Genomic DNA, 23,098 nt, shown 5'->3' on the forward strand with positions numbered 1-23,098 from the left:
GTTTGTTCATTTTTCTTGCTGATAGTATTTCTCTGTATGGATGGTTCTGTTCTGCCAATACTGCATTGTCTTGTTTACTCTATATCATAAGTCTTTTTAAAAAAAATTCATCAATCTGCATTTATTCTTTGAGAACCCAATATGTGATTTTTTATTGAGGTATGATTGTCATGGAGTATCCGCTTAGTTTCAGGTGTACATTATAGTGATTTGATACTTGATCCTTTTGAAGCAACGATGAGTCCAGTTATCTATTGCCATGTAAAATTGTTACAATTTCACTGACTATATTCCCTATGCTGTACTTTATATCCCCATGACTTATTTTATAACTGAAAGTTTAAACCTATAATAAGTCTTGAAATTAGATATTATGAGTCCTTCAGCTTTCTTCTTCATAATTGTGTTGGCTATTCTAGGGCCTTCCCTTTTCATATGAACTTTAGAATGAGCTTGTCTGTGTACAAAATACTTTGCTGGTGTCTTGATAGGAATTCATTAAACCTATATATAGGCATTTGGGGGAGTATTGACATCTTTAGTGTGTTGAGTTTTCTAATCCATGAACATGGTAAGTTTCTCCCAGTTTTTAGATCTTCTTTGCTTTCTTTCATCAGTATTTTACATTTTTCAGCATACATATCCTCTTCATATTTTGTTGGATTTATACTTTAGTATTTCCTTTTGAGGGAGCAGTTATAAATGATGCTGTGTTTTAAAACTTTGGTTTCCACTTATTTGTGTTTGCATATAGAAATGAAGTTGATTTTCATGTTGATCTTTTATCTTGCAACCTTGCAAAACTGTCTTATAAGTTCTGGGAACTTTTCTTGTGCATTCCTTGGGATTCCCTCTATAGACAACCACGCCATCTAAAATAAGGACAGTTTTATTTTTCTTTTCCAATGCGGATGCCTCTTCTTTCTTTTTCTTGCCTTATAACAAAGGCTAGGATTTCTAGTACTGTGTTGCTTATGAGTGATGAGAATGGACATCCTTACCTTTTTCTCAGTCTTAGAAGGAAGGTATTCAGTCGTTCACCATTAAGTATGTTGTTTGCTATAACTTTTCCTGTAGGTATTCTTCATGAAGTTGAAGATCCCCTCATTTCCTAGTTTGCTGAGACCTTTTTATTATGAATAGTGTCGAATTTTTAAAAAATATTTTTCTATGTCAGTTGATATGATCATACGATATTTTTTCTTTAGCTTATTGATATGTATTGCATTGATTTTTTTTTTCATATTATACCAACCTTACATACTTGGAATACATGTTACTTGGTTGTGGTGTACTAACTATTTTGGATTCAATTTGCTAATATTTTCGTAAGGATTTTGCAGCTAAATTTGTGAGATATACTGGTCTTTACTTTTCTTAATTCTTGTGATGTCTTTGTCTGGTTTTGGTATTGGTAACAATTGGTTTCATAAAATGAGTTGGGATGTGTTCCCGCTTCTTCCATTCCTGGACAACGTGTAAAATGGCAGTTAATTCTTCTGTCAGTGTTTGGTAAAATTCTCCAGAGAAACCATCTGGGGCTGGGGAGTTTTTCAAGAACTTTTAAATTACAAATTTGATTTCTTTAATAGTATTTTTATTATTCAGGTTACCTATTTTATCTTGAGTGAGTTTCGGTAAGTTGTTTTCAAAAATTGGCCCATTTTTTTCTAAATTGTGGAATTATGAGCTAAAGTTTTTTTGTTGTTGTTGTTTGTTTGTTTTTTAAGATTTTATTTTAAAGTAATCTCTACACCCAGTGGGGGGCTCAGACTTAAAACTCTGGTTTCAAGAGTTTTATGCTCTACCACCTAAGCCATCCAGGCACCCTGAGCTAAAGTTTAAAGTTGTTTGTAGTATTCTCTTACCTTTTTTAAGAAATTGAAGTAGAAGTTGTATAACATAAAACCTACCATTTTAAAATTGTACATTTTAGTGGTTTTTAGTATATTCATGGTATTTTGCAACCGCTGTCTAATTCCAGAGTATTTTCATCACCCCAGAAAGACATCCCTTTCCCATTAAGCAGTAATGTCCCATTATCTTCTTTCCTAGCCCCTGGCAAGTAGTAATATGAATGGATTTGTAGTAATGAAGTAATGAAGTAGTAATTCTGAATGGATTTGCCTGATGGGACATTTCATATAAATGGAGCCATACAGTTTGTGATTGGTTTATCCCACACAGCATAACGTTTTCATGTTTATCCATGTTGTTGTGTATATCAGTACTCAGTCTTTGGTTCATGGACCCATCACTCTGACCTCTACTTCCATTATTTCATCTTCTTCTCTGACTTTCCTGCCTTTCTCTTATAAAAGAAAGACCCTTATAATTATCTTGGGCCCATCCAGATTATCCAGGGTAATCTTCTCATCCTTAATTTGACTTAATAACACGTGCAGAGTCTTTTTGCAGTATAAGGTAATGTTAACAAGTTTCAAGGATTAGGACATGGATACTTTGTGGGAGGCCATTATTTTACCTACTGCATGGACTTTAGATTTTTTATATTATCCACTGCTCCCTGAGGCTCTGTTCTTTTTTTTTTTTCCCAGTCCATTTTCTCTTTCTTGTTTATTTTTTATTTTATTTTCGGGGGGGGGGTTGTCAAATTTTATATCAAGATAATGTATAACAATATACACTTTTTTAAGTATAGGAAGAGATAATTCTAGCTGCTTGGAGAAACAAAGGATCAAGTTGGAATTTACTGACAGCTTTAATTTATTTACTTAATTTATTTATTATGTTATGTTAGTCACCATACAGTACTTCATCAGTTTTTGTTGTAGTGTTCCATCATGATTCATTGTTTGTGTATAACATCCAGTGCTTTTTGCAATACGTGCCCACTTCAATACCCATCACAGGCTCACCCATCTCCCCAGGCCCTCCCCTCTAAAACCCTCAGTTTGTTTCCCAGAGTCCACAGTCTCTCATGGTTTGTCTCCCCCTCCGATTTCCCCTCCTTCATTTTTCCCTTCCTTCTTCTAATGTCTTCCATGCTATTCCTTATGTTTCACATATAAGTGAGTGAAACCATAGATGAGTAAACTGTTGATCTTGTCCTCAGGACTGAATTTATCCTCCTTCATCTCCATTGTTGAACCTATATACATCACTATTTTTATTTTGGAAGTTGCATATTTCAGTTGTATACATAATTTCTATTTGGTAGTTTTTTGTTTTTTTTTTTTAAGATTTTATTTTTTTGACAGAGACCACAAGCAGGCAGAGTGGCAGGCAGAGAGAGAGGAGGAAGCAGGCTCCCCGCCGAGCAGAGAGCCCGACATGGGGCTCGATCCCAGGACCCTGGGACCCTGGGACCATGACCTGAGCCTAAGGCAGAGGCCCTAACCCACCGAGCCACCCAGGCGCCCCCTCTATTTGGTAGTTTTTTAAAAAAATAACTTGTTTCTTTGCTGAAATATTCTATTTTTTTTTTTATTTAAGAGAATTCTTAATTGTTTATTGAAGTATTTTTATGAAAATAGCTTTAAGATTCTTGTCAGGTAATTCCAGATTGTGGTTCATTTTGGTGTTGACATCAGTATGATTCTGTTTCTTACTCGTGTGTTTTTCTTGGTGTGTGATTTTTAAAAATTTTATCCTGGACATCTAAGATATTAATATGAGGAGAGTCTTTATCTTGCTTAAATCTTCTATTTTAGTAGGCAATAACTCTATTTAGGGTTAGTGTGTAGGTTCTGGCCTGCTTTTGGGAGCTGTGTATTTTCTGTGATAATTTAGTTTTCGGAGCTCTTGCAGTGCTATTCTCTTTATTTTTCTGGCATCACAGGAGCTCCTGCTTGATCTCTACAGGTGTTGCCTGGGCTGACTGGTGGTTTGGGTCCCCATCTCTGCTACTGCTAAGGGCAGGTTGGCTGGACATTGCTCCAAGTGTGGCAGATCTGGCCCACTGCTGTCTGGGGATGGGGTGGAGACCCTGCTGATGCTGATGTTGTAGTGAATTGGGGTCCCCTGCTATCCTGGATAGGGGCTGGGGAGTCCTGGGGAGGGTCTCTCTCCCCTCTAGGTCTCTGCTAAGCTAGGTCTCTGCTAATACTTTTACAGCCCTTTGTCCAGAACGCAAGATTTTCTCTTTTGTCTATCTGTGTTGGTGGTTCTGGTTTCAGGCTGTTCATGGATATGTGGGAGATAAGAGGAAAACTCAGTGAACTCACAGTGGTGCTTTTCCTCACATCCAAAGACCCTTAACTCATCTACTTTCTTTCCACCTGTTAGGGTCATTGTATGATTGTCTGTTAAGTTATTTCTAGGGTATTCAGTTGTATTGAGAGGAGAGGAGCAGGGAAGTGCGAGCCTGTGCCATCATACTTTAGAATTGGAACTGTAGCCATTTTGATTCTTCCTCCCTGCTGGTGTTTATTAGGAATTCTATGAAATGGTCAAGGCTTTGGCTTTTATTGACCGACACCTTACTTTTTAGGGTGTTATCTGTTGTTGAGTGTAGGAACAAGGTAAGAATTATTCTCTTGTTTATTTTATTATTCATTTTTCTTTTTAGAGAGAGAGAAGAGCATGTGCATGAGCTGAGGATGAGGGGGAGAGGGAGAGAGAAAGTCTTAAGGGGAGCCCAGTGTGGGGCTCAGTCTCACAACCCTGAGATCAGGACCTGAGCTGAAATCAAGAGTTGGATGCTTAACTGACTGAGCCACCCAGATGCCCTGAATTATTTTCTTGTTTAAATTGTGTGAGAATTAGACATGTCATGTTCTTATCTATTCATCTATTTATTTACTAATTTATGTATTTATCTTTAGGGAGTGGAGCAACGGCTGTGGTCCAAGCAGCATATTGTGCCCCTAAGAAGGAGAAAGTGGCAATCAAACGGATAAACCTTGAGAAATGTCAAACTAGCATGGATGAACTCCTGGTATGCACATCTCATGTTTTTTATTGAGAAATATACTCCTATTTGTATTCATGTTGGAGTGGGAAATAACTTGAAAATTTTAATTACTTTTCTAAAGAAAAGGCATTGTGATTGGCTCAGTAAATAATTCTTATTGTAAAATATAGAAAAATCCAGGTAAATAGGAAAAATTGGTTGTAATCCTCCCATTCTGAGGCTAACACTTGCTATATAGTCTTTCAGAATATAAATACATATATATTTCATACATTAAAATATTTTTGTATTTTTATGATAATGTAATCATTTACTTGTTCTTTTCATAGAGAAATTTATCAAATTCTGTCTATAAATATGAATTAAAATGCCTTTCAGTTTGTGTGTAGTGTTCTGTTGCATAGGCAGACCACATTTTATTTAATCTATTTCTTGTATCGGACAATTACCTTTTTCCTCTTTTTTGTTGTTTTAAATAATGCTTCTTTACTTTTTTCTTTCCTTAAACTAGTTTCATGCAATTGTGATACCTGGTCGATGGAATATGCTTTAAAATGCTTTGGCCTCCTAGGAACATGGTACCAATCTGCATTATGACCATTGATGCAAGATGGGAAGTAGAAGGTGGTGTTGCCTTCTCCAAAGGCTATGGAAAAAGAGAAGAAAGGGAGTCTTGGGGATTAATAGTTGCAAGAGATGTTCTATGGCATTAAAAGCTAGACACACAGGGATTTTGTACTTCTTTATGAGCCACGGAACCCAGAATTGTTTGAAGTATGTAGTAAGTGCTCAGTAAAGGATATGAAGTAGATTTTCAAATCATTTAACTTTGTAAATCCTGTTTCTTTGGCTTAAAATGGAAATAATAACATCTGCTTCGTGTACCTCATGAGGTTTTTCTTTTAAAAGATTTTATTAATTAATTAATTTACTTACTTAGTGGGGAAGGGGTGGAGGAAGAGAGAATCTCAAGCAGACTTCACACTGAGTGTGGAGCCCGATGCAGGGCTTGATCTCACAACCCTGAGATCATCACCTGAGCCAAAATCAAGAGTTGGATGTTTAACTGAGTGAGCCACCCAGGTGCCCCCTTCATGAGGTTTTTCTTTGAGGATGAAATGATCTAGTACTTGAAAAGTATAAACTGCCATACAAATAGGAACTAATGTTATTTTATTAAGTATTTCTTTTATTAAGTATTTCTCTAAGGTCACATACAGCTAGTGATAGAGAGGCAGGAATTAGCACTGAGATGTTCTGACATTCCAGAAGTCATTGTGTTCCCAGGTTGGATTTAATTTCTGGTGGAGCCTGTACTGAGTATTAGGGAATATTGGAATAAAAGGAAAAGAGATAATAGAATTATGCATTGAACTTTTAGGAGATTAAACAAAAGCATGTCGGGGCACCTGGGTGGCTCAGTGGGTTGAAGCCTCTGCCTTCGGCTCAGGTCATGGTCCCAGGGTCCTGGGATCGAGCCCCGAGTTGGGCGCTCTGCTCAGCAGGAAGCCTGCTTCCTCCTCTCTCTTTATCTGCCTGCCTCTCTGCCTACTTGTGTTCTCTGTCAAATAAATAAAATCTTCAAAAACAAACAAAAATAAAAAAAACCCAAAAGCGTGTCTTCAGAAGTTGGTAATGTGTGAGTAGAAACTAAAGAAAAAATTTGCTATAGTGATCTTGAGCCGCTTTTGTGAGAGAATATACACTTGAAAGGACATGCTGACAGAAATCGTAGGTGGTGATCTTGCATTTAGAGATGCCTACAATCCCTTGGAGCATCATTTGGATATTTGAACTGCAATCATCATAAAAGAAGGCTGTAAATTATAAACTAAGTATTTTGAGGGAAAATCAGAATTTTTAGCCTATATATATTGACTGGAATTTGAGAAGCCCGGTATGAATTTGTATCATTTGCCAGTTATTTTACATAACCCATAAGGATAGCATAAAGGTGAATGAAAGTCTTATTTATTACCTCATGACTAAAAAGAAATGGAAGTTCAAAGTTTAAATAACTTGACTGTGCTCACATGATAGTAACAGCAAATATCTTTTTAGTGATAGGCCCTTAAGTGTACTTTACCCTCATAAATGCCTCCATGAGACAGGTGGTAGCTCCATTTTAGATGAAGGAAGTAAATCATACAGTAAGTGACAGTCTGGATTAAAAATCAGGTCTTTCGGGGCGCCTGGGTGGCTCAGTGGGTTAAAGCCTCTGCCTTCGGCTCGGGTCATGGTCCCAGGTTACTGGGATCGAGCCCCACGTCGGGCTCTTTGCTCAGTGGGGAGCCTGCTTCCTCCTCTCTCTCTCTCTGCCTGCCTCTCTGCCTGCTTGTGATCTCTCTCTGTCAAATAAATAAACAAAATCTTAAAAAAAAAAAAAGGTCTTTCTGAGTAAAGTCTGTTTCCTACTTCATCTAATAGTAACTAATTATAATCTTGGTTCAAAAGTCAAAAGAGCATCTGTCAGATATTTGACATCTTGAAAATAATATTTATGTTACTACACTAGGCCTTACATGTAGAGGAGTGCAAATTTGGTATAGCATAGTAAAAGAAAAAAATAAATTAGACCTTCATCATTTTGTCTGCATAGTCCAGTAAGCTTTATATTACAAATAAAGTATTTATATATTTGGCAAATAAGTAAGGGGATGTGACTTTTAGTAAAACATCTAACAAATTTATTTATTTGAGAGAGAGAGGGAGCATGAGTGGTAGGGAGGGGCTGAGGGAGAGGTAAAAGCAGACTGTGCTGAGCACAGTGCCCCATGCAGGGCTCCATCCAAGGACCCTGGGATCATGACCTGAAGGCAGACACTTAAGGGACTGAGCCACCCAGGTGCCCCTTAGTAAAAGCAAATTTAAAACAATTGGCCTTTTTGGAGGGCAAACAAGTGAGATCCCATTAAAGTCCGAAGAAACATTGGGAATATAAAGAAGACTGGTTTATTTGTGGTGTTCGTAGTGTCAGGGCCCTGAGATCTGAGTGAGAAGGGCTCAGTTTCTAAGAGATAAGAAGCCCTTTAGTTTTAGATCAGAGTACCAAACTTGTGGTGTCGTGATTTTAAGTTTGTTTTCAAAATGGTCTCTGCTATAATGTAGAAAGGGTGCTGATGCAAATTATGTTCTGGGTGTGTATCCTGTGTGACAGTTACTGGTGAGGAGGTAGTATATTGCTCCTTTTTCTTGTCAAAATGTTTTCTTACCTGACAACCTTTGCTAAGTGTGATGGGAAAATCAGCTGTAAAATCTTACTACACTTACCTTTTCCAGAGCTGTTACTCACAGGCACACTAGGCAGTGTTTTGAGCTTTTTCTCTTCTCTGGTAGTTGCTAGTACTAGATTCATTGGCCAGAGAGCTGAAGGGAACACAAGAGGCATAAAATATCTCTCATTCTACTGGGAGGCTCACAATCCAGTTGAATGAAGAGTTAACACTCTTGTCTCCTGTACAGGACCAAGAGGGACAGATGCCTAGGAGAGGTGTCAACCACTGTGAAGTAAGAGGAGGAGGTGTGCTCCTAGTTACAAGGATGGAGGCCTCTGTGGAGATTTTTATGTTCTGGCCCACCAGGGCTGGGGACGCTTTGAACAGACAGAGATAGAAACCTTACCAGGCAAAGGTTTAGAATAAGAAAAGAATTAGTTATGTATATATTCATAAATACTAATATATAACTGAAACAATATTTTCATAAAACAATTCTTAATTATATTCTGTAGAACGTACTCTGATTTTCTATTTCTTTTTTGTTTCTAACTTTATCTACTTAGTTTGTGTCGTGGCCTGTGTGGGTTGCAACCCATGGTTTGAGGTACACAGGGCCACACAAAGAGGTATTAAGACTCTGAACTCAGGCAGTGACAGTGATAAGGGAAAGAAAAACACATTTCCTACGCGTTTTATAGATGGAAGAATTGTTTTATTTATTTTTTAATTTTTATTTTTTTAGTAGGCAGCAAAGCAGGGTTTATTGAGCAATAGCAAAGTGATAGCACAAAGCTCCCAAGGAAGGAGGGGACCTGAGAGGGGTGCCTGAATTGTTAATTTTAGAATGAACATTCCATGAGGGCAGGGACTTTATTGTGTTCAGTAAATAGGAATGAATGAGTAAATTAACATTGCTTGGGGACTGACTGAATGGTGTGAAGTGGAGGTAAACTGTTTGTGTTGGGGTAATTAGAAAACCAGGAGTAAATGTTAGAAATCAAGATGAGTGAGTTCCAGGAAAGAATGAAAAGTCATCATTAAGCAATGCTTGAGAAAGCTTCAGGTGGAGAACAGAGAAATCCACAGGAAAGCTCTGGCAGCAGCAGGTAACAGGACTTTAAAGAAAGTCCTTTCAGTGAGACGGATGGAATTTACTTCAGTGTGGGAGGGAGCTACTGGGAAACTTGAGTCAGAGTGAATATAGCACTTTCACAGAGCACTTACATACTTATTTTTGCTTTTGAAAGGAAAGGGAAAAGGATAACTCCAATGGGAGTTAAGATAAAGGAACCCCTCTCTACCCCTACCTTTAAAGGAATAGAAGAAAGAAAAGAAATATTTAAGGCCCTTTCAAAAGTTCGAATTTGATGGTTCTCTAATAGTCTCCTGTTAGAGGACCCTTGGTGGTTCCCTCTCTCAGGGTAGAGCTGAAAATGAAAATCCTTAGCTTCACTTTTAAGACATTGGACCATTTGACCCCAATTCTATGTGCATGAATTGTCACCCTCTGTCTCCCCTACCCTATCCAGTTGGTTACCAAGTCCTGTGGTTTGTACCTCTTCAGTATATCTCGTGACTCTTTCCTTTCTTTCCATTCATATTGCCATGTACTTTTAATTTATTTTTATTTATTTTTTTAAAGATTTTTATTTACTTATTTGACAGAAAGAGAGAGCACAAACAGAGGGAGCACCAGGCAGGGAGCCCAATGCAGGGCTCATCCCAGGACCCTGGAATCATGACCTGAGCTAAAGGCAGATGCTTAACCAACTGAGCCACCCAACCATCCTACCATGTATTTTTTAAAAGCTATTTTGAGGTAGTTTAAACTTCTGGAAGAGTTGCAGAAGAAGTACAGAAAGTTTCCAGATGCTGTTCACCCATCTTCTTCTAATAGTAATGTGATCACAGTGTGATTATCCAGACTGAGTGACTAGTTATTTATCATTTTTTTAGGCCACCGTCAACCGTCACCCAGGTCATAGCAATAGCGTTTGACAGTGTCTTTGGCTCTAGTCTTGCTTTCTCTCATTTATTTTCTATATTGCAGCCATAGTGATTTTTATGAAACAGTATATATAATTAAGCCTTTGATGCCATCCCTTTGCTGTTAGGATGAAGCCTAAATTCTTGAACACAGTTACACTGTCCTTTATGATATGGTCCCATGTGATTAAACAGTCAAACCTATAAAGTCTAGTTACCTTTCCTGTGTCAATGTAGTAAAACTTCTTATAGGAAGTTTTATTATTGAAAGGGTCGGTATACAAAAGGACGAGACTGATAAAAAGCGAAAGTTAAGCAGGGCTTTATTTCGCGCCAAGCATCGAGAATCAAACTGACCGGCCAGGGCTGTCTCTTGCAAAGAGGCGACCCCTCCCAGCCTCACAGACTAACTTTTATAGAGTAAAGGCCATGTGGTTGAGCCTGGCCACACACAGGTGGCTAGTTGAATTACATTCTACCCCATGATAGTTATCTAATTCAGCCTATGACCTTGGCTAGAATTGGTGCCTTTGTCTGGCCCAAAAGGCGGGGGCTCACACTCCCTGGCGGATAATACGTGTGCTTTTACTTGATTGGACGTCTCCGCCTGTCCGGACATGTCCTTGTATCTGGGCTCCGTTATTTTTGCCCAGCCTGACATGTCCTGGTATCTGTGCTCCGTTATTGGGGCTATTTGGCTGTATTTCACCAGTTCTGTTTCTAAGAGCTTTCCTCTTGGGGGGAAGGGGCAGGTTCAATCTGAGTTTACTGCATAAACAACAAAATGGCTCGCTCTGGCTAAGTAGGCCCTTACAGTTATCATTCCTGTTTTCTGATAATTTGCCTCTCCAGTGAAGTCATGTAGTATCTGGTACTTCTCTTATCCAGCTGTTTATCACTGTGTGTTGTTAAATTAGTATTTGCCTAATGTCTTCACCAGACTGTGGGTTTCTTGAGGACTCACCATTGTAGTCAATCACCTAGCACTGTGCCTGGCACCTAGTAAGCGCTTGGTAGATATTTGTTGAAAGCATGAACCACTTACCCTAGACAGACAGGTCTACTCATTCCATCCTAAAATATGTCTTGTATAGTTCATCTTTCTTTCTTTCTTTTTTTTTTTTTTTTTTGTAATTGTGTGTGCCTTGCAGTGCTGTAATTTCCCTGTATCCTGTAGAACCAAACCTCCCCTGAGAGGACTTCTTGCCTACCTTCACTCTTCTTTCCAATGAATTCTTGTAATATTTACTATCTTTACGACTCACTGGGAATATATGTTGCCATATATTTCTCTCATATGTCTTCTCTTATTTCTTTTAATCTTGTGTAACTATGTCAACAGGGAGGTGCTTACTTTAGTTTTACTTAGTTTTTAGTTCAGAAGACTGTGCTGGTGACTTTGGAGGTTGCAGAAATGTATATGACAAAGACCTTGCTAATAAAGGAATTTACATTCAGTTAGAGATGAGACAAGAAAAACTAACGTTCATGGAGCACTGCTTTTGAATCCAGTTTTGGGCAACTTCTACACAATTTATTTTTACTATACAAATATCAAGGTCATAGGGCAAGTACAGTACTTGAATAAGTAAAAAGTTTAATAAAGCACTATAGGATTTAATTCATTCAGTAAATATTTATTGCAGGTGTACTGTGTGCCAGGCAGAGTGGTAAGTGCCAGGAATACAGAGGCTCAGCTTTCATTGAGCTTAAAGTTTTGTGAAGGATACAGAAAAATAAGCAATTACAGTATAATATGATAAGTTCTGCAGTATTTAGGGAATCCACCTTTTTTCATGGATTTTTTAAATTCAAGTACAATTAACATATAGTGTTACATTAGTTTCAGGTGTGCAGTGTAATGATTCAACAATTTTGTGCATTACTAGTGCTCATCACAGTAAATGTTCTTTTAATTCCCTTTATCTCTTTCGCCACCCCCCCCCCCCCCCCCGCACTTCCCCTCTGGCAACCACCAATTTGTTGTGTGTATTTAAGAGTCTGGCTTTGTCTTTTTATTTTGTTTGTTTTGTATTTTAAATTCCACATATGAGTGAAACCATATGGTATATTTGTCTTCCTCTGACTTATCTCACTTAATGTTATGCCCTCTAGATCCATCCGTGTTGTTGCAAATGGCAAGACATCATTCTTTTTTTGACTGAGTAACAGTCCTGTGTGTGTGTGTGTGTGTGCGTATGCCTGTAATATGCACCAGCTTGCATTTAGGGATCCACTTTTAAGTACTTGCTTTCTGGAGTTCTCAGTCTACCAGGGAGGGATAGGTAAGTAAGTACCCAAGGTACTGCCCAGTGCCTATGTGCCATGATGTAAAGAGATACACAGGGAGTTTGGAAGACAAGAGATACCTAACTCAACTTGGGGAGCTGATGGAATTGATATTTTGGCTAGATTAGAAGGAAGAATTAGCATTTTTAGCCAGTGTAAAATAATGAGGGAGGTATATTTGAGGTAGAGGGAGCAATGCCATTAAATATCCATGGTTAGAAGAAGCATGGTCACCTGAAGTTTACTGTGGCTGGATCGTAGGGGTATATTGGGGTTGGGTCAGTGAGAGAGTAGGATTGAGATGAGAGAGGTAAGCAGGGCCCAGATCACTCAGGGCTCTATAAGTCCCTTTATCACACCCAAGCTAATCTAAATTCATAACCTGAGTTAGAGTAAGCTTAGAGGGAGCTCACATTTCTACTTTGGACTTGGTTTCTGACCTTTCTGTTTCAGGATATTTCTTATTAGAGTGAGAATTGTTAATTATTTCACAAAAATGGGAAGAAATAGTATTTTCAAAATAAGTACTGAAAATACTAAAAAGCACCCTCTACTTGAATAGACATTTTTCTAAGGAAGACAGCCAGATGGCCAACAGACACATGAAAAGATGCTCAACATCACTCATCACCAGGGAAATGCAAGTCAAAACCACAATGAGGTATCAACTCAAACCTGTCAGAATGGCTAAAATCAAAAAGACAAGAAATAACAAGTGTTGGCGAGGATGTGGAGAAAAGGGAACCTTCCTGCACTAGTGGTGGGAATATAAATTGGTGCAACCACTGTAGAAAATAGTATGGAGGCACCCCAAAAAATTAAAAATAGAACTACCATATGATCCAGTAATTAATTCTGCTCGTGGGTATTTACCCAAAGAAAATGAAAACACTAGTTTGAAAAGATTTTTGCACCCCTATGTTTATTGCCATAGACAAGATATGGAGGCAACCCAAGTGTCCATCTATAGATGAATACATTAAAAAAGAGGTGATTTTACACACACACAGATACACACAGTGGAATACTACTCAGCTATAAAATGAATGGCATCTTGCCATTTGTGACAACATGGATAGGCCTAGAGAGTCTTATGCTAGGTGAAATAAGACAGAGAAAGACAAATACCATATGATTTCTCTTTACACGTGGAATCTAAGAAACAAAACAAGTGAACAAAGGAAAAACAGACTATTAAATGCAGAGAACAACCTCACTGCCATTGGCTGCAGAGATGGGTGAGACAGATAAAGGGGGTTAAGAGATACAAACTTAGAGGTATAAAATAAGTAAGTCACAAAGATGGAAAGTACAGCATGGGGAATATAGTCAATATAATAATGTTGTATGGTGACAGATGTGACTACACTTGTGAGCAGTGAGTAATATATAGAATTGTCAAATCATTATACTGTATTCCTAAAACTAATACAACATTGTATGTCAACTATACTTCAGTACTTGAGTAATAGAAGTAAAGTAATGGGGTGCCTGGGTGGCTCAGTCGTTAAGCATCTCCTTTGGCTCAGGTTATGATCTCAGGGTTGTGAGATTGACCTCCAAGTCTGGCTCCCCACTCAGCGTGGAGTCTGCTGGAGATTTTGTCTTCCTCTCCCTCTGCCCCTCCGCCTGCTCATGTGTCTGCATGCCCTCTCTCTCTCTCAAATAAATAAAATTGGAAAAGAAAATAGACACTTTAAGACACGATAAAACAAAAACAAAACCACCCTCTATTTATTAGTAATTATCCTCTGTGGCTGTAAAACCAGGTTTCCCAAGAGAGTTTTTCAAGAGCACCTTAAAGAAGAACGTGTCCTTGTGGAGGCCTCTCTGGTGCTGTGTAAGGTTGTGATAAAGCAGGCATGTTTCTAATTAAAGAGGTTATGAGTGGAATGATCAGTCAGAATGGACTGAGGGAAACTGAGGAGTTTTTTGGTTTAACTGTAGATCCTGCAAAGGTTGTTATATAGTCTTGGGATTTTCAAATCTGAATTCACTAACTTGTAGTGTTGTTGAGGCTTGCATCTAATATATTATCATGTTTTCTCTTCTTTGTAGAAAGAAATTCAAGCCATGAGTCAGTGCCATCATCCTAATATTGTGTCTTACTACACGTCTTTTGTGGTAAAAGATGAACTGTGGCTAGTCATGAAGCTGCTAAGTGGAGGTGAGTAGAGTACAATGAAATGCTAACTTCCATTGGCTGGAAAGTTACTAAAAATATTCTTCTTTATCCTGGTTTGGTGTTGATGGATATTTGCTTTTGAGGACATACTGAAAATATAGTATCTGCTAAAGATGCTGGTATATGAGCTGAGACAGGTTTCACACACTGCATTTGGTTGCAAGCTCTTAATCTGTGATGATTCCCTCCAGCTTCCTCTGTTCCATGACAGAAATTTGTTGAAGGTTCTAGTCTGAAGGGTCTGAGAATAACTGTCTTGTAGAATGACCCACATTTTGGATTTATCTGCTTATTTCTTTCTGGTGATATTTAACTTGATTTGTATTCCCCTCTTTATGCAAATTGAAAATTGGACCTGAAAGTTGATTAGATTTAAGTTAAAATTTTTTTGACAATATTTTGACAAAATGCTGTGTATTCATAGTGCATCACACCAGGAAGTATTTGCTCTCTTGTTATATCTTTAATGGTGGTGTTACTTTTGATTGCTTAAGGTTTTGACAGCCAGGCCTCAGCCTGGAAAGGTTAACTTTTTTTCCCTTTGTAGCTAGCAGGTAATCTGTGAGATGATACTTGGGCACTTGTGAGTATCCAGAACCCCACCTAAGTCAGTCCGTCTTTCTTTCTCTTTCTTTCTTTTTCTTTCTCTTTCATTTCATTTCATTTCATTTCATTTCATTTCATTTCATTTCTTTATTTGAGAGAGAGAGAAAACACAGGCAGAGGGGAGGGGCAGAGGGAAAGGGAGAAGCAGACTCCCTGTTGAGCAGGGAGCTAGACACAAGGCTCCAATCCCACATGACCTGAACAGAAGGCAGATGCTTAACTGACAGAGCCACCCAGGTCGCCCTCTCCTATCCCCCACCTAAGTCTTTCATTTAATAATTCTAGCAACCATTCACAATCCTTATTTGAGTCAGTTATTCTGTCAAGGTTTGCAGAATGGAGACTTATTGCATCCTTTCTTTTACACGTATAAACTAGCATTCTTCTGTGTAAAGGAACTTTACCTTATTAACTGGGGCTCTTTGATTAATCTGTATTGTAGTTCCTACTAAAAATGGAAGATACATAATTGATTCTTTTTACTTAAGTACCGATTTTCAGAGTAAAAAGTTGGTTTAGTATTCACCTCCAGTGGTAGCAAATGAGAGGGTTTTCTTTTTTTTTTTTCCTTGTTGGGTAAGGCTTTCATTTTTTTATGCACACACATAGACACAAAGAATTTTACATATTTAGTGACTTCCAGTCAGTTTTACTCTATTTTTTTGATGCCCAGATTGTCCGAAACTTTGTCAGTGGGTCTCCCTTTAAGCTTACTCTTAGGTCCTTTTGACGTGAATCCTTTAGCTTTTGGTTCAGGATTTCTTAGGGTCACATTTTTATTGCTTTTCCCAGACCCAGAATCAGCCAGTACTCTAAGGGGTTCTGATCTTTGTTAGAAGAAAGTTATTTAGAGAACATAACTGGGATGTTGGGGATGTTCATTGCTACTACGTTGTCATCACTTCAAGTTGTAATAACTTGGAAATATAGTGTATTAAAAATTATGATTTGGAATTAGTGTTTCCAGTTCAAGTTTAACATTATAGACTTTTAAAACTTCTTAAAATTGTACTTGAATCTCTTTTCTCTTACACAGAAAATTTTGATCCCCAATATTAACATAGTTGATTATGGTGCTTTATCCTGCAGTATGTATACATACTGCTCAAGCCTTTAGAATAAAATGTAAGTATTGCTGACTCCCAACAGTGGACCATTGTCATGTATAGATTGAACATTTTGTTATGGTTACCTGAAGGCCCAAGTCATATAGTAAATTAGACATTTTGCCAAGGCATGGATTTGGATCATGAAGCAAGATTGGGAGGACCAGTGAGTGATGGAGCCACCAACCTTTCCATCACTATGCTTCTTGATTTTTGTTTGCATATGTATTTTGTATGGGAGCATGATTTCCCATTTTAGAATTGATAATACTGTATTTCATTGAACACCTTACCTCCCCAGAGAGGCTGTAAAAGAGCTCAGGCTCTAGAATTAAATTCCACTTTCCTACTTAGCAGGTTTATGTCATTGGGCAAACTTTTTAAACTCTTTGAACCTGTTAACTTTTCTGTCAAATGGGGATACCTTTCTGTATTTTAGGGTGTTGGGGTGTAGTGAATGAGGTGACGTATGTCAGGCATCTTTCATTGTGCTGACATATAGATGCACAGGAAATTTAGCCATTACTAATAATCCCTTGTTATTTGATGCTTTTCAGTGTAGCCAGAATCACCTTTTTGTTTCAATCCCATTAGTGACACACTGGAGAAACTGGATGGCTTTGTTAAAGGCCCTGTTCATATGATGGTTGGAATCCTTGCTAACACCAACCACCTTTCAAGATGGTGGTCAAGCATGGTTCTTTCAGTATGGACAGATATGGGAATATTAGGTAATACTGTATCTTTCATTATTGATCACCTATAGCATAATTTGCTTTATCTGTAATTTACAAAAAATGTATAATACAAAGTTTTTACTGTTTTGCTAAAAAGTCCTTTGATGAATAGGAATACATTGTCTTGCTTTATTCCTTCATCCATACCGGTATGCAAACCCATCCTTTCTGCTACTCCTAAGCAGAATGAATATATATTTTTTAAAGAATCTCTGTTTTTCTCTCAGGGAATATATATCCTGATCTTAGGAGGGGCAGGACATGTAGCTGGGTGGGATGTCTTTTAAATGTACCTCTCTGCCTTTCCTGGTCTTAGGTTTCCTGGGACAGTGCCCAATTTTTCTAGCCCTGGGACTCAGGAAATTTCCTGGAGGATACTTTTCAAACATGTTCCAGCCATTAACTCTCTTTTTAATTACTTCAATTTCTCTGAGTCAATATAATCTTATATCTAAACCTTTTAAGATATTAAAGAATGGACATCTTAGAAAAATGAAGTCTTGCTTTTCTAGTTATAAAGTGAGTAAACATTTAAATTGAAGAGATACATTCAACACTTTTTAGAAAACAAAAGCTACAACTAAGCAGAACTTTAAAATGCTTTTAAAATACAGAGAAACTGCCAAGATTTAGAGCTCAATTAACATTCCATTCATCAAATACTTACTGATCACCGATATACTGGTGAATCATACCCTTAGTTCCTTGCTCTTCTGGGCCTCATAGCTAGTAAGGAAAAGTTACAATTAAATAAGTATGTAGAGGACCAGGAAGAAGTTTCAGGTGCCATGGGAACAGGTACCAGGAGAATGTAACCCAACTGAGGGAGAATGGGTTCGGAGGGGTTAATGAAGACTTCCCTCAGGAGGTGATGTTCAGCTGAGACCTAGAGAATAGGTCATAATTAGCCAGGTGAAGTGGGAGGTGGAGGTGGTATCAAGGGAGAGATGGGGGAAGTGATCCACATAGAGGGAACACTGTGCAGAGAAGGTTCTGGAGGCAGGATGGAGGAGTATGGTGTGAACTGATGGGGACCTGCACCTGGAGCCAAAAGAGTGAGAGGAGAAGACCGTTGATAAGCAGAGGCTCCCTTTGAGTAATTAAATAATAAAAATAACCAGAGTTGACGGAAGTATATTTAGGCGACCTTCTTTCACATCAACTTTTTTAGCGAAAATATTAAAACAAAAGCATACTTTTCATTTAGCAACATTGCATTGATATAAAGGTTAATAAGCTAATAAAATCGTAAACTGAATTGCAGCTGTCACTCTTAAACCTACCAAGCAGGTGGACATCATGGTTAAAGTAAGTTTAGATTCAGTGTGTCAATATTATAGTCCTTTTTTAAAAAAAACATTTATTTATTAATTTGACACTGAGAGATAGAGATCACAGGTAGGCAAAGAGGCAGGCGGGGGGGTGGTGGGTGGGAAGCAGGCCCTCCACTGAGCAGAGAGCCTGACTCGGGGCTCGATCTCAGGACCCCGAGATCATGACCTGAGCCAAGGCAGAGGCTTCACCCACAGAGCCACCCAGGCGCCCCTATTATAGTCTTCTTATTGCTTCCTTGTAACTGTGATACTCCTCTGTGAATTAAACTCTGATATTGAATATTGGAATTTATTAGCGTAAGAAGTTAATCTTCAGAAATCAGAAGCAGTTCTGATCTAAGTAAATATTTCTGCAATTTATTAGCACCAAACTGCAAGAGTTTCAGAAATCAAAGTAAGCTGCTGAAAGGAGAAGAGAGAGAATTATCTGTAGGACTTAGAGGTATGAATTGTGACACTGAAGAAACCTAATTTAAAATCACTATCTTAGTGAATTGATTTTGTTCTTCAGGGATGCTCTCAACTTTGTCGTCTTCCATGGGAACTTAGTAATCTAACCAGGACCCAGGTAAAATACCTGGTATTAATAATAGTCACCAATTTTGGTTGTTCAAGCAGCAGTGAAGGGACATGTCTGTTTGAAATGGAATACTGAGCCCAAGCAAATTTTGTCACCTTTGAAACCTTACATGGCTTAGGAAGACAAGAACAAAGCCCAGTGGCTAAATACTATTTAAAGCTTCTTGGCAAAAATTCTAGTAACCAAAATGAGCTAATTTTGGTTTCAAAGAGTGTTTTTTCATAAAAGTAAACTGAGGAAACGAACATGTTGACTGAGTAATTTGAGCTGTAATTATGACACTTAAGTGTCTAAACCAGCAGTTCTTTTGCCACTTTTTCAATATTATTTTAATATTTAATAATGATTTTCTGGGCAGTTAAAAGTTTTGCATTGCTTTTTAAATGTTCTATGCCATGGGCTTGGAAAGCAGACATGAGATGGATTTTTTGGAATAGGTATCTACATTTTAACTTTTTGGTTTGTTACCTGATTTGTACCCCTTCCCTCTTATTTTCTATTCTGCTTTTACTCTGAGAAATGCTTAGATTTCAGTGGACACTGTTCATCAGGTAGTCAAGTTTGTTAAAATACATCTTTTGGGCCCACCTTATATCTCTTGAATGACAGTCTGCAAGATCTGGAAATCTGCATTTTTAACCAGTTTACCAACTAATCCCTTCATGTGTTAAAGTTCGAGAAGGGATTATCCCTGTGGAGTATTTTTTCCAGATTGTGCCCAAGGACATAAGGTTGTGTGTGCTGTTATAGCTTTCCCTCATTATTCCTACTTTTCCTTAGCTGTTAATTGAATCATCCAGCGGTAATCTACAGTCTTTTTTTGCTTAACATATTTTACTTTCACATTTCTTAGTTGATATGAAGAGATCTGTGTAATTTTGATATTGGAGGAAGGAGGATTGTAAGCACCATCATCATGTTAGATGCTGCAAGATGCTGAAGAAATCATACGGGAAAAAGTGAACACCTTCCGGGACCAGTATTTGTCAAAGATCAGGGTCTTTGTGACATAAATATCTTTCCACCTATAAGGGAAGACTGAAATGGAAAAGAGACTGTATAAGAAGAGGGGACTTCTTGGGGCACCTGGGTGGCTCAGTGGGTTAAGCCTCTGTCTTTGGCTCAGGACATGATCTCATGGGTCCTGGGATTGAGCCCCGCAACGGGTTCCCTGCTCAGCAGGGAACCTGCTTCCCCCTGCCCCCGCCTACTTGTGATCTCTCTCTCTCTGTCAATAAATAAATAAAATCTTAAAAAAAAATCTTGGAGGATTTTAAAAAGGAGTCCCTCCTTCAAAGTCATTAAAAATACAGATCTAATAACTTTCTGTATGCCCTGGGATACCAGGGTGGCTCAGTCCGTTAAGCTGCTGCCTTCGGCTTAGGTCATGATCCCAGGGTTCTGCGATTGAGTCCCACATCAGGCTTCTTGCTTATTGGGGGAGCCTGCTTCTCTCTCTGCCTCTGCCTGCCACCCTGCCTACTTGTGCTCTCTCTCTCTCCCTCTCTGACAAATAAATAAATAAATAAAATCTTTTAAAAAACAAAAACAAAAACTTTATGCCCTAAGTCTCTATTACTCCATGTTTTTGATCCCCCAGATTGGAAGTTCCCAGAAAGTCAGCAGTTACACCATGAGTATCTTGACATATTTTGTGGTACCCAGATCTAGGTCTTGCATATAATATGGCCAAATTTTTGAATAGACAAGTTGTGTTAATTTTTAATTCCTAGTAGGAATTTCTCCCTTTGCATTCCTTATTTTAGATGTTCTTTACATTACAAACATATAATTCAGTTGGCACTTATTTATATAAATGTCTTCTTACTAAGCAGTTCCTGTGTGGCCTGAGTTTCTCATAATGAAACATAGGACCTTTTGGTATAGTTACTTTGCTTTGGGGACTAATATGTGATTGATTAAACTAAGCAGAACAAAATGTCTCCTTTAGGCCTCTCCCTGTGTGAGTCACAGCCTCGTGAATCCCGGCAATAAAGAGGGGAAAGTGTGTAATAATGTATTTGAAAATGCCACTTGGAATCTGGAGCCTTCCTGGTTCATTGTCTCCAGAGAGTAAACTGTCTCCTGCAGGAGCAGGAGGGGCTTCCAGAGAGAGGGGAGGAATTTGGGCATCTTTCTTCCTGGATAAATGAATTTTCAACAGTTATCCTGGTTTCAGCCCTATTCTTCAGTCCGCTTTCACTTCCCCTTAGGTAGACTTTGCTGTATGTATGTGCTCTGTAGGGATATGCTGTTTCCTAATTAACACACTCTTCCACAGGCATCTGGGTTTCGGATGGCTCTACTCTGCTTAGTTAGTTAACTTGTTCTGTTTTACTTCCTTCAAAAAATGATTGATGTCTCTCCTCTTTATCTTCTTTGTTTTCTTTTTCATCCTGGATTTATACCTTTTTTTAAATCAAGTTTATCAAATTAGTGGATTTCAAGTGGGAACTGAAGTAAATGTATGTGTTTTGAAGGATTCCATCTAGATCCTTCTTTCCATCTATTTGGAAATACATTTTTTCTTGTAAGTGTGTGAAATAAAAGCCCCCACTAGGGCAAATTTTCAACATAACCGTGTGGTTTAATTTTAGTCTTGATCATTGAGGTCTTGTGCCAAGAAATGGAAATCCAAACTTTTTTGTGCCATTTGTGTTATATTCTACTCTTTGGCATGATTTCTGATATCAGAGATGATTTTGTTTTGCTTCTGTGGTCTTTATGGGCCATTGTACTGCCAAAAATCTTAAGAGTCTCTAGCAAACTTTTTTGATTATAATAACTAGTTATGGTAGTCAGCAGTCTATGATTTTAATTACCACGTAGGTGTTTTTTTCTCTGTCTCCCCCCAGTTTTTAGTCAGAGTGTTATTTCAGATCTGGGGTAGAATAGGAATGATAATATATCTGGGCTGTTATTGAAAGAGAACTGCCGTTTTTATCCTTTTCATTTTTTTTCTTGTTGTACCTATTTTATTATTATTTTTAACCTGAAGAGTAATTTTAACCCTTAAGTTGGTTTACATACACGTGTGATCTTTACTTGCCAAGTGTTTCTTCTGTAATTTGACCTGCATTGTAATTGTATTTTTATGTATTTATTTGTACAGTGTTGCATAATCTGATCCAATATTGGAAACCTAAATTAGTTTGTGGTATCTTACACTAAAGTGTTATCGATGGGTATTTTTCAGATGTGGTTTTTCAAATTCTTATTTTAATAGTCTAAAGGAAATGCTGGTGTAACACTGCTGTTTGGATATTAGGCTGCTTTCTGTTTTAGATTGCAATCAAGAATAAATTAATTTTATTAAACTTCTATATTTCCTTGTATTTGCTCTTTTTTCCTTTCCTACACATTTAAGTTTATGAAAAGGCTTACATGTGGTTTGATTTCAAAATGTCTCTGAATTATATTGAACGATTCAAAAATTCATATCAAATTTTGTCTTCTGTTTTCAGGTTCTGTTCTAGACATTATTAAGTACATTGTGGCAAAGGGGGAGCACAAAAGTGGAGTCCTAGATGAACCTACCATTGCTACAATACTCAAAGAAGTGCTGGAAGGGTTGGAATACCTGCATAAAAATGGACAGATTCACAGGTACGTAAAAGACAACTCTGCTTTTTTGGGAAAATGCATTGGTAGTTGTGCTGTATCATTTTGTTGAGACCATTCCCCATTCTTCTGCAGAATTGATCATAATCTCTGAGTGTTACCATGCTTTTTGTATCACTAGTTTCAGCACATTGTGCTTAGGGTTTTAGTTAAACAGCTAGCAAGTATTTAAAAAGAAACAAATATTTTAGTCAAATTGGAAAATACAAAAACATCATTTCATGCTGTCAAGAGGCAAGCATCACAGTCACTGGTGACATTTTGTAGTATTTCTTTCCAGTTTCTTTTATATGGTTAAAAGATATATAAAACAGAACTATGTATAATTTTGTCTGTTGCTTTTATTGTTATTTTACCTTGAGTGTTTTCTCAAATTATTAAAAGCTCTTTATAAAATAATGTTTTATTAAGACTTCTTTTTTTTTTTTTTTAAGATTTTATTTATTTATTTGACAGACAGAAATCACAAGTAGGCAGAGAGGCAGGCAGAGAGAGAGGAGGAAGCAGGCTCCCTGCCAAGCAGAGAGCCTGATGCGGGGCTCAATCCCAGTACCCTGGGA

At 37.8% G+C, this 23,098-nt stretch overlaps 1 protein-coding gene across 3 annotated transcripts in view; it reads left to right on the forward strand.

Annotated features, from left to right (window-relative positions):
- Window positions 1-23,098, forward strand: part of LOC111159045 (oxidative stress responsive 1) — a 102,416-nt gene that overhangs the window by 16,475 nt on the left and 62,843 nt on the right. For all 3 annotated transcript variants that reach the window (XR_002641394.1, XM_022521420.1, XM_022521419.1), the window contains exons 2-4: window positions 4,788-4,900; window positions 14,428-14,536; window positions 22,382-22,523. Coding sequence is in view for 2 of the 3 variants with exons in the window: in XM_022521420.1 (XP_022377128.1) it covers window positions 4,788-4,900; window positions 14,428-14,536; window positions 22,382-22,523 (364 nt within the window). In the remaining variant the exon portion in view is untranslated. The remainder of the gene's footprint in view (window positions 1-4,787; window positions 4,901-14,427; window positions 14,537-22,381; window positions 22,524-23,098) is intronic.

Source organism: Enhydra lutris, unplaced genomic scaffold, assembly GCF_002288905.1.
Source record: "Enhydra lutris kenyoni isolate GAN:26980312 unplaced genomic scaffold, ASM228890v2 scaffoldscaffold66, whole genome shotgun sequence".
Taxonomy (NCBI): Eukaryota; Metazoa; Chordata; class Mammalia; order Carnivora; family Mustelidae; genus Enhydra; species Enhydra lutris.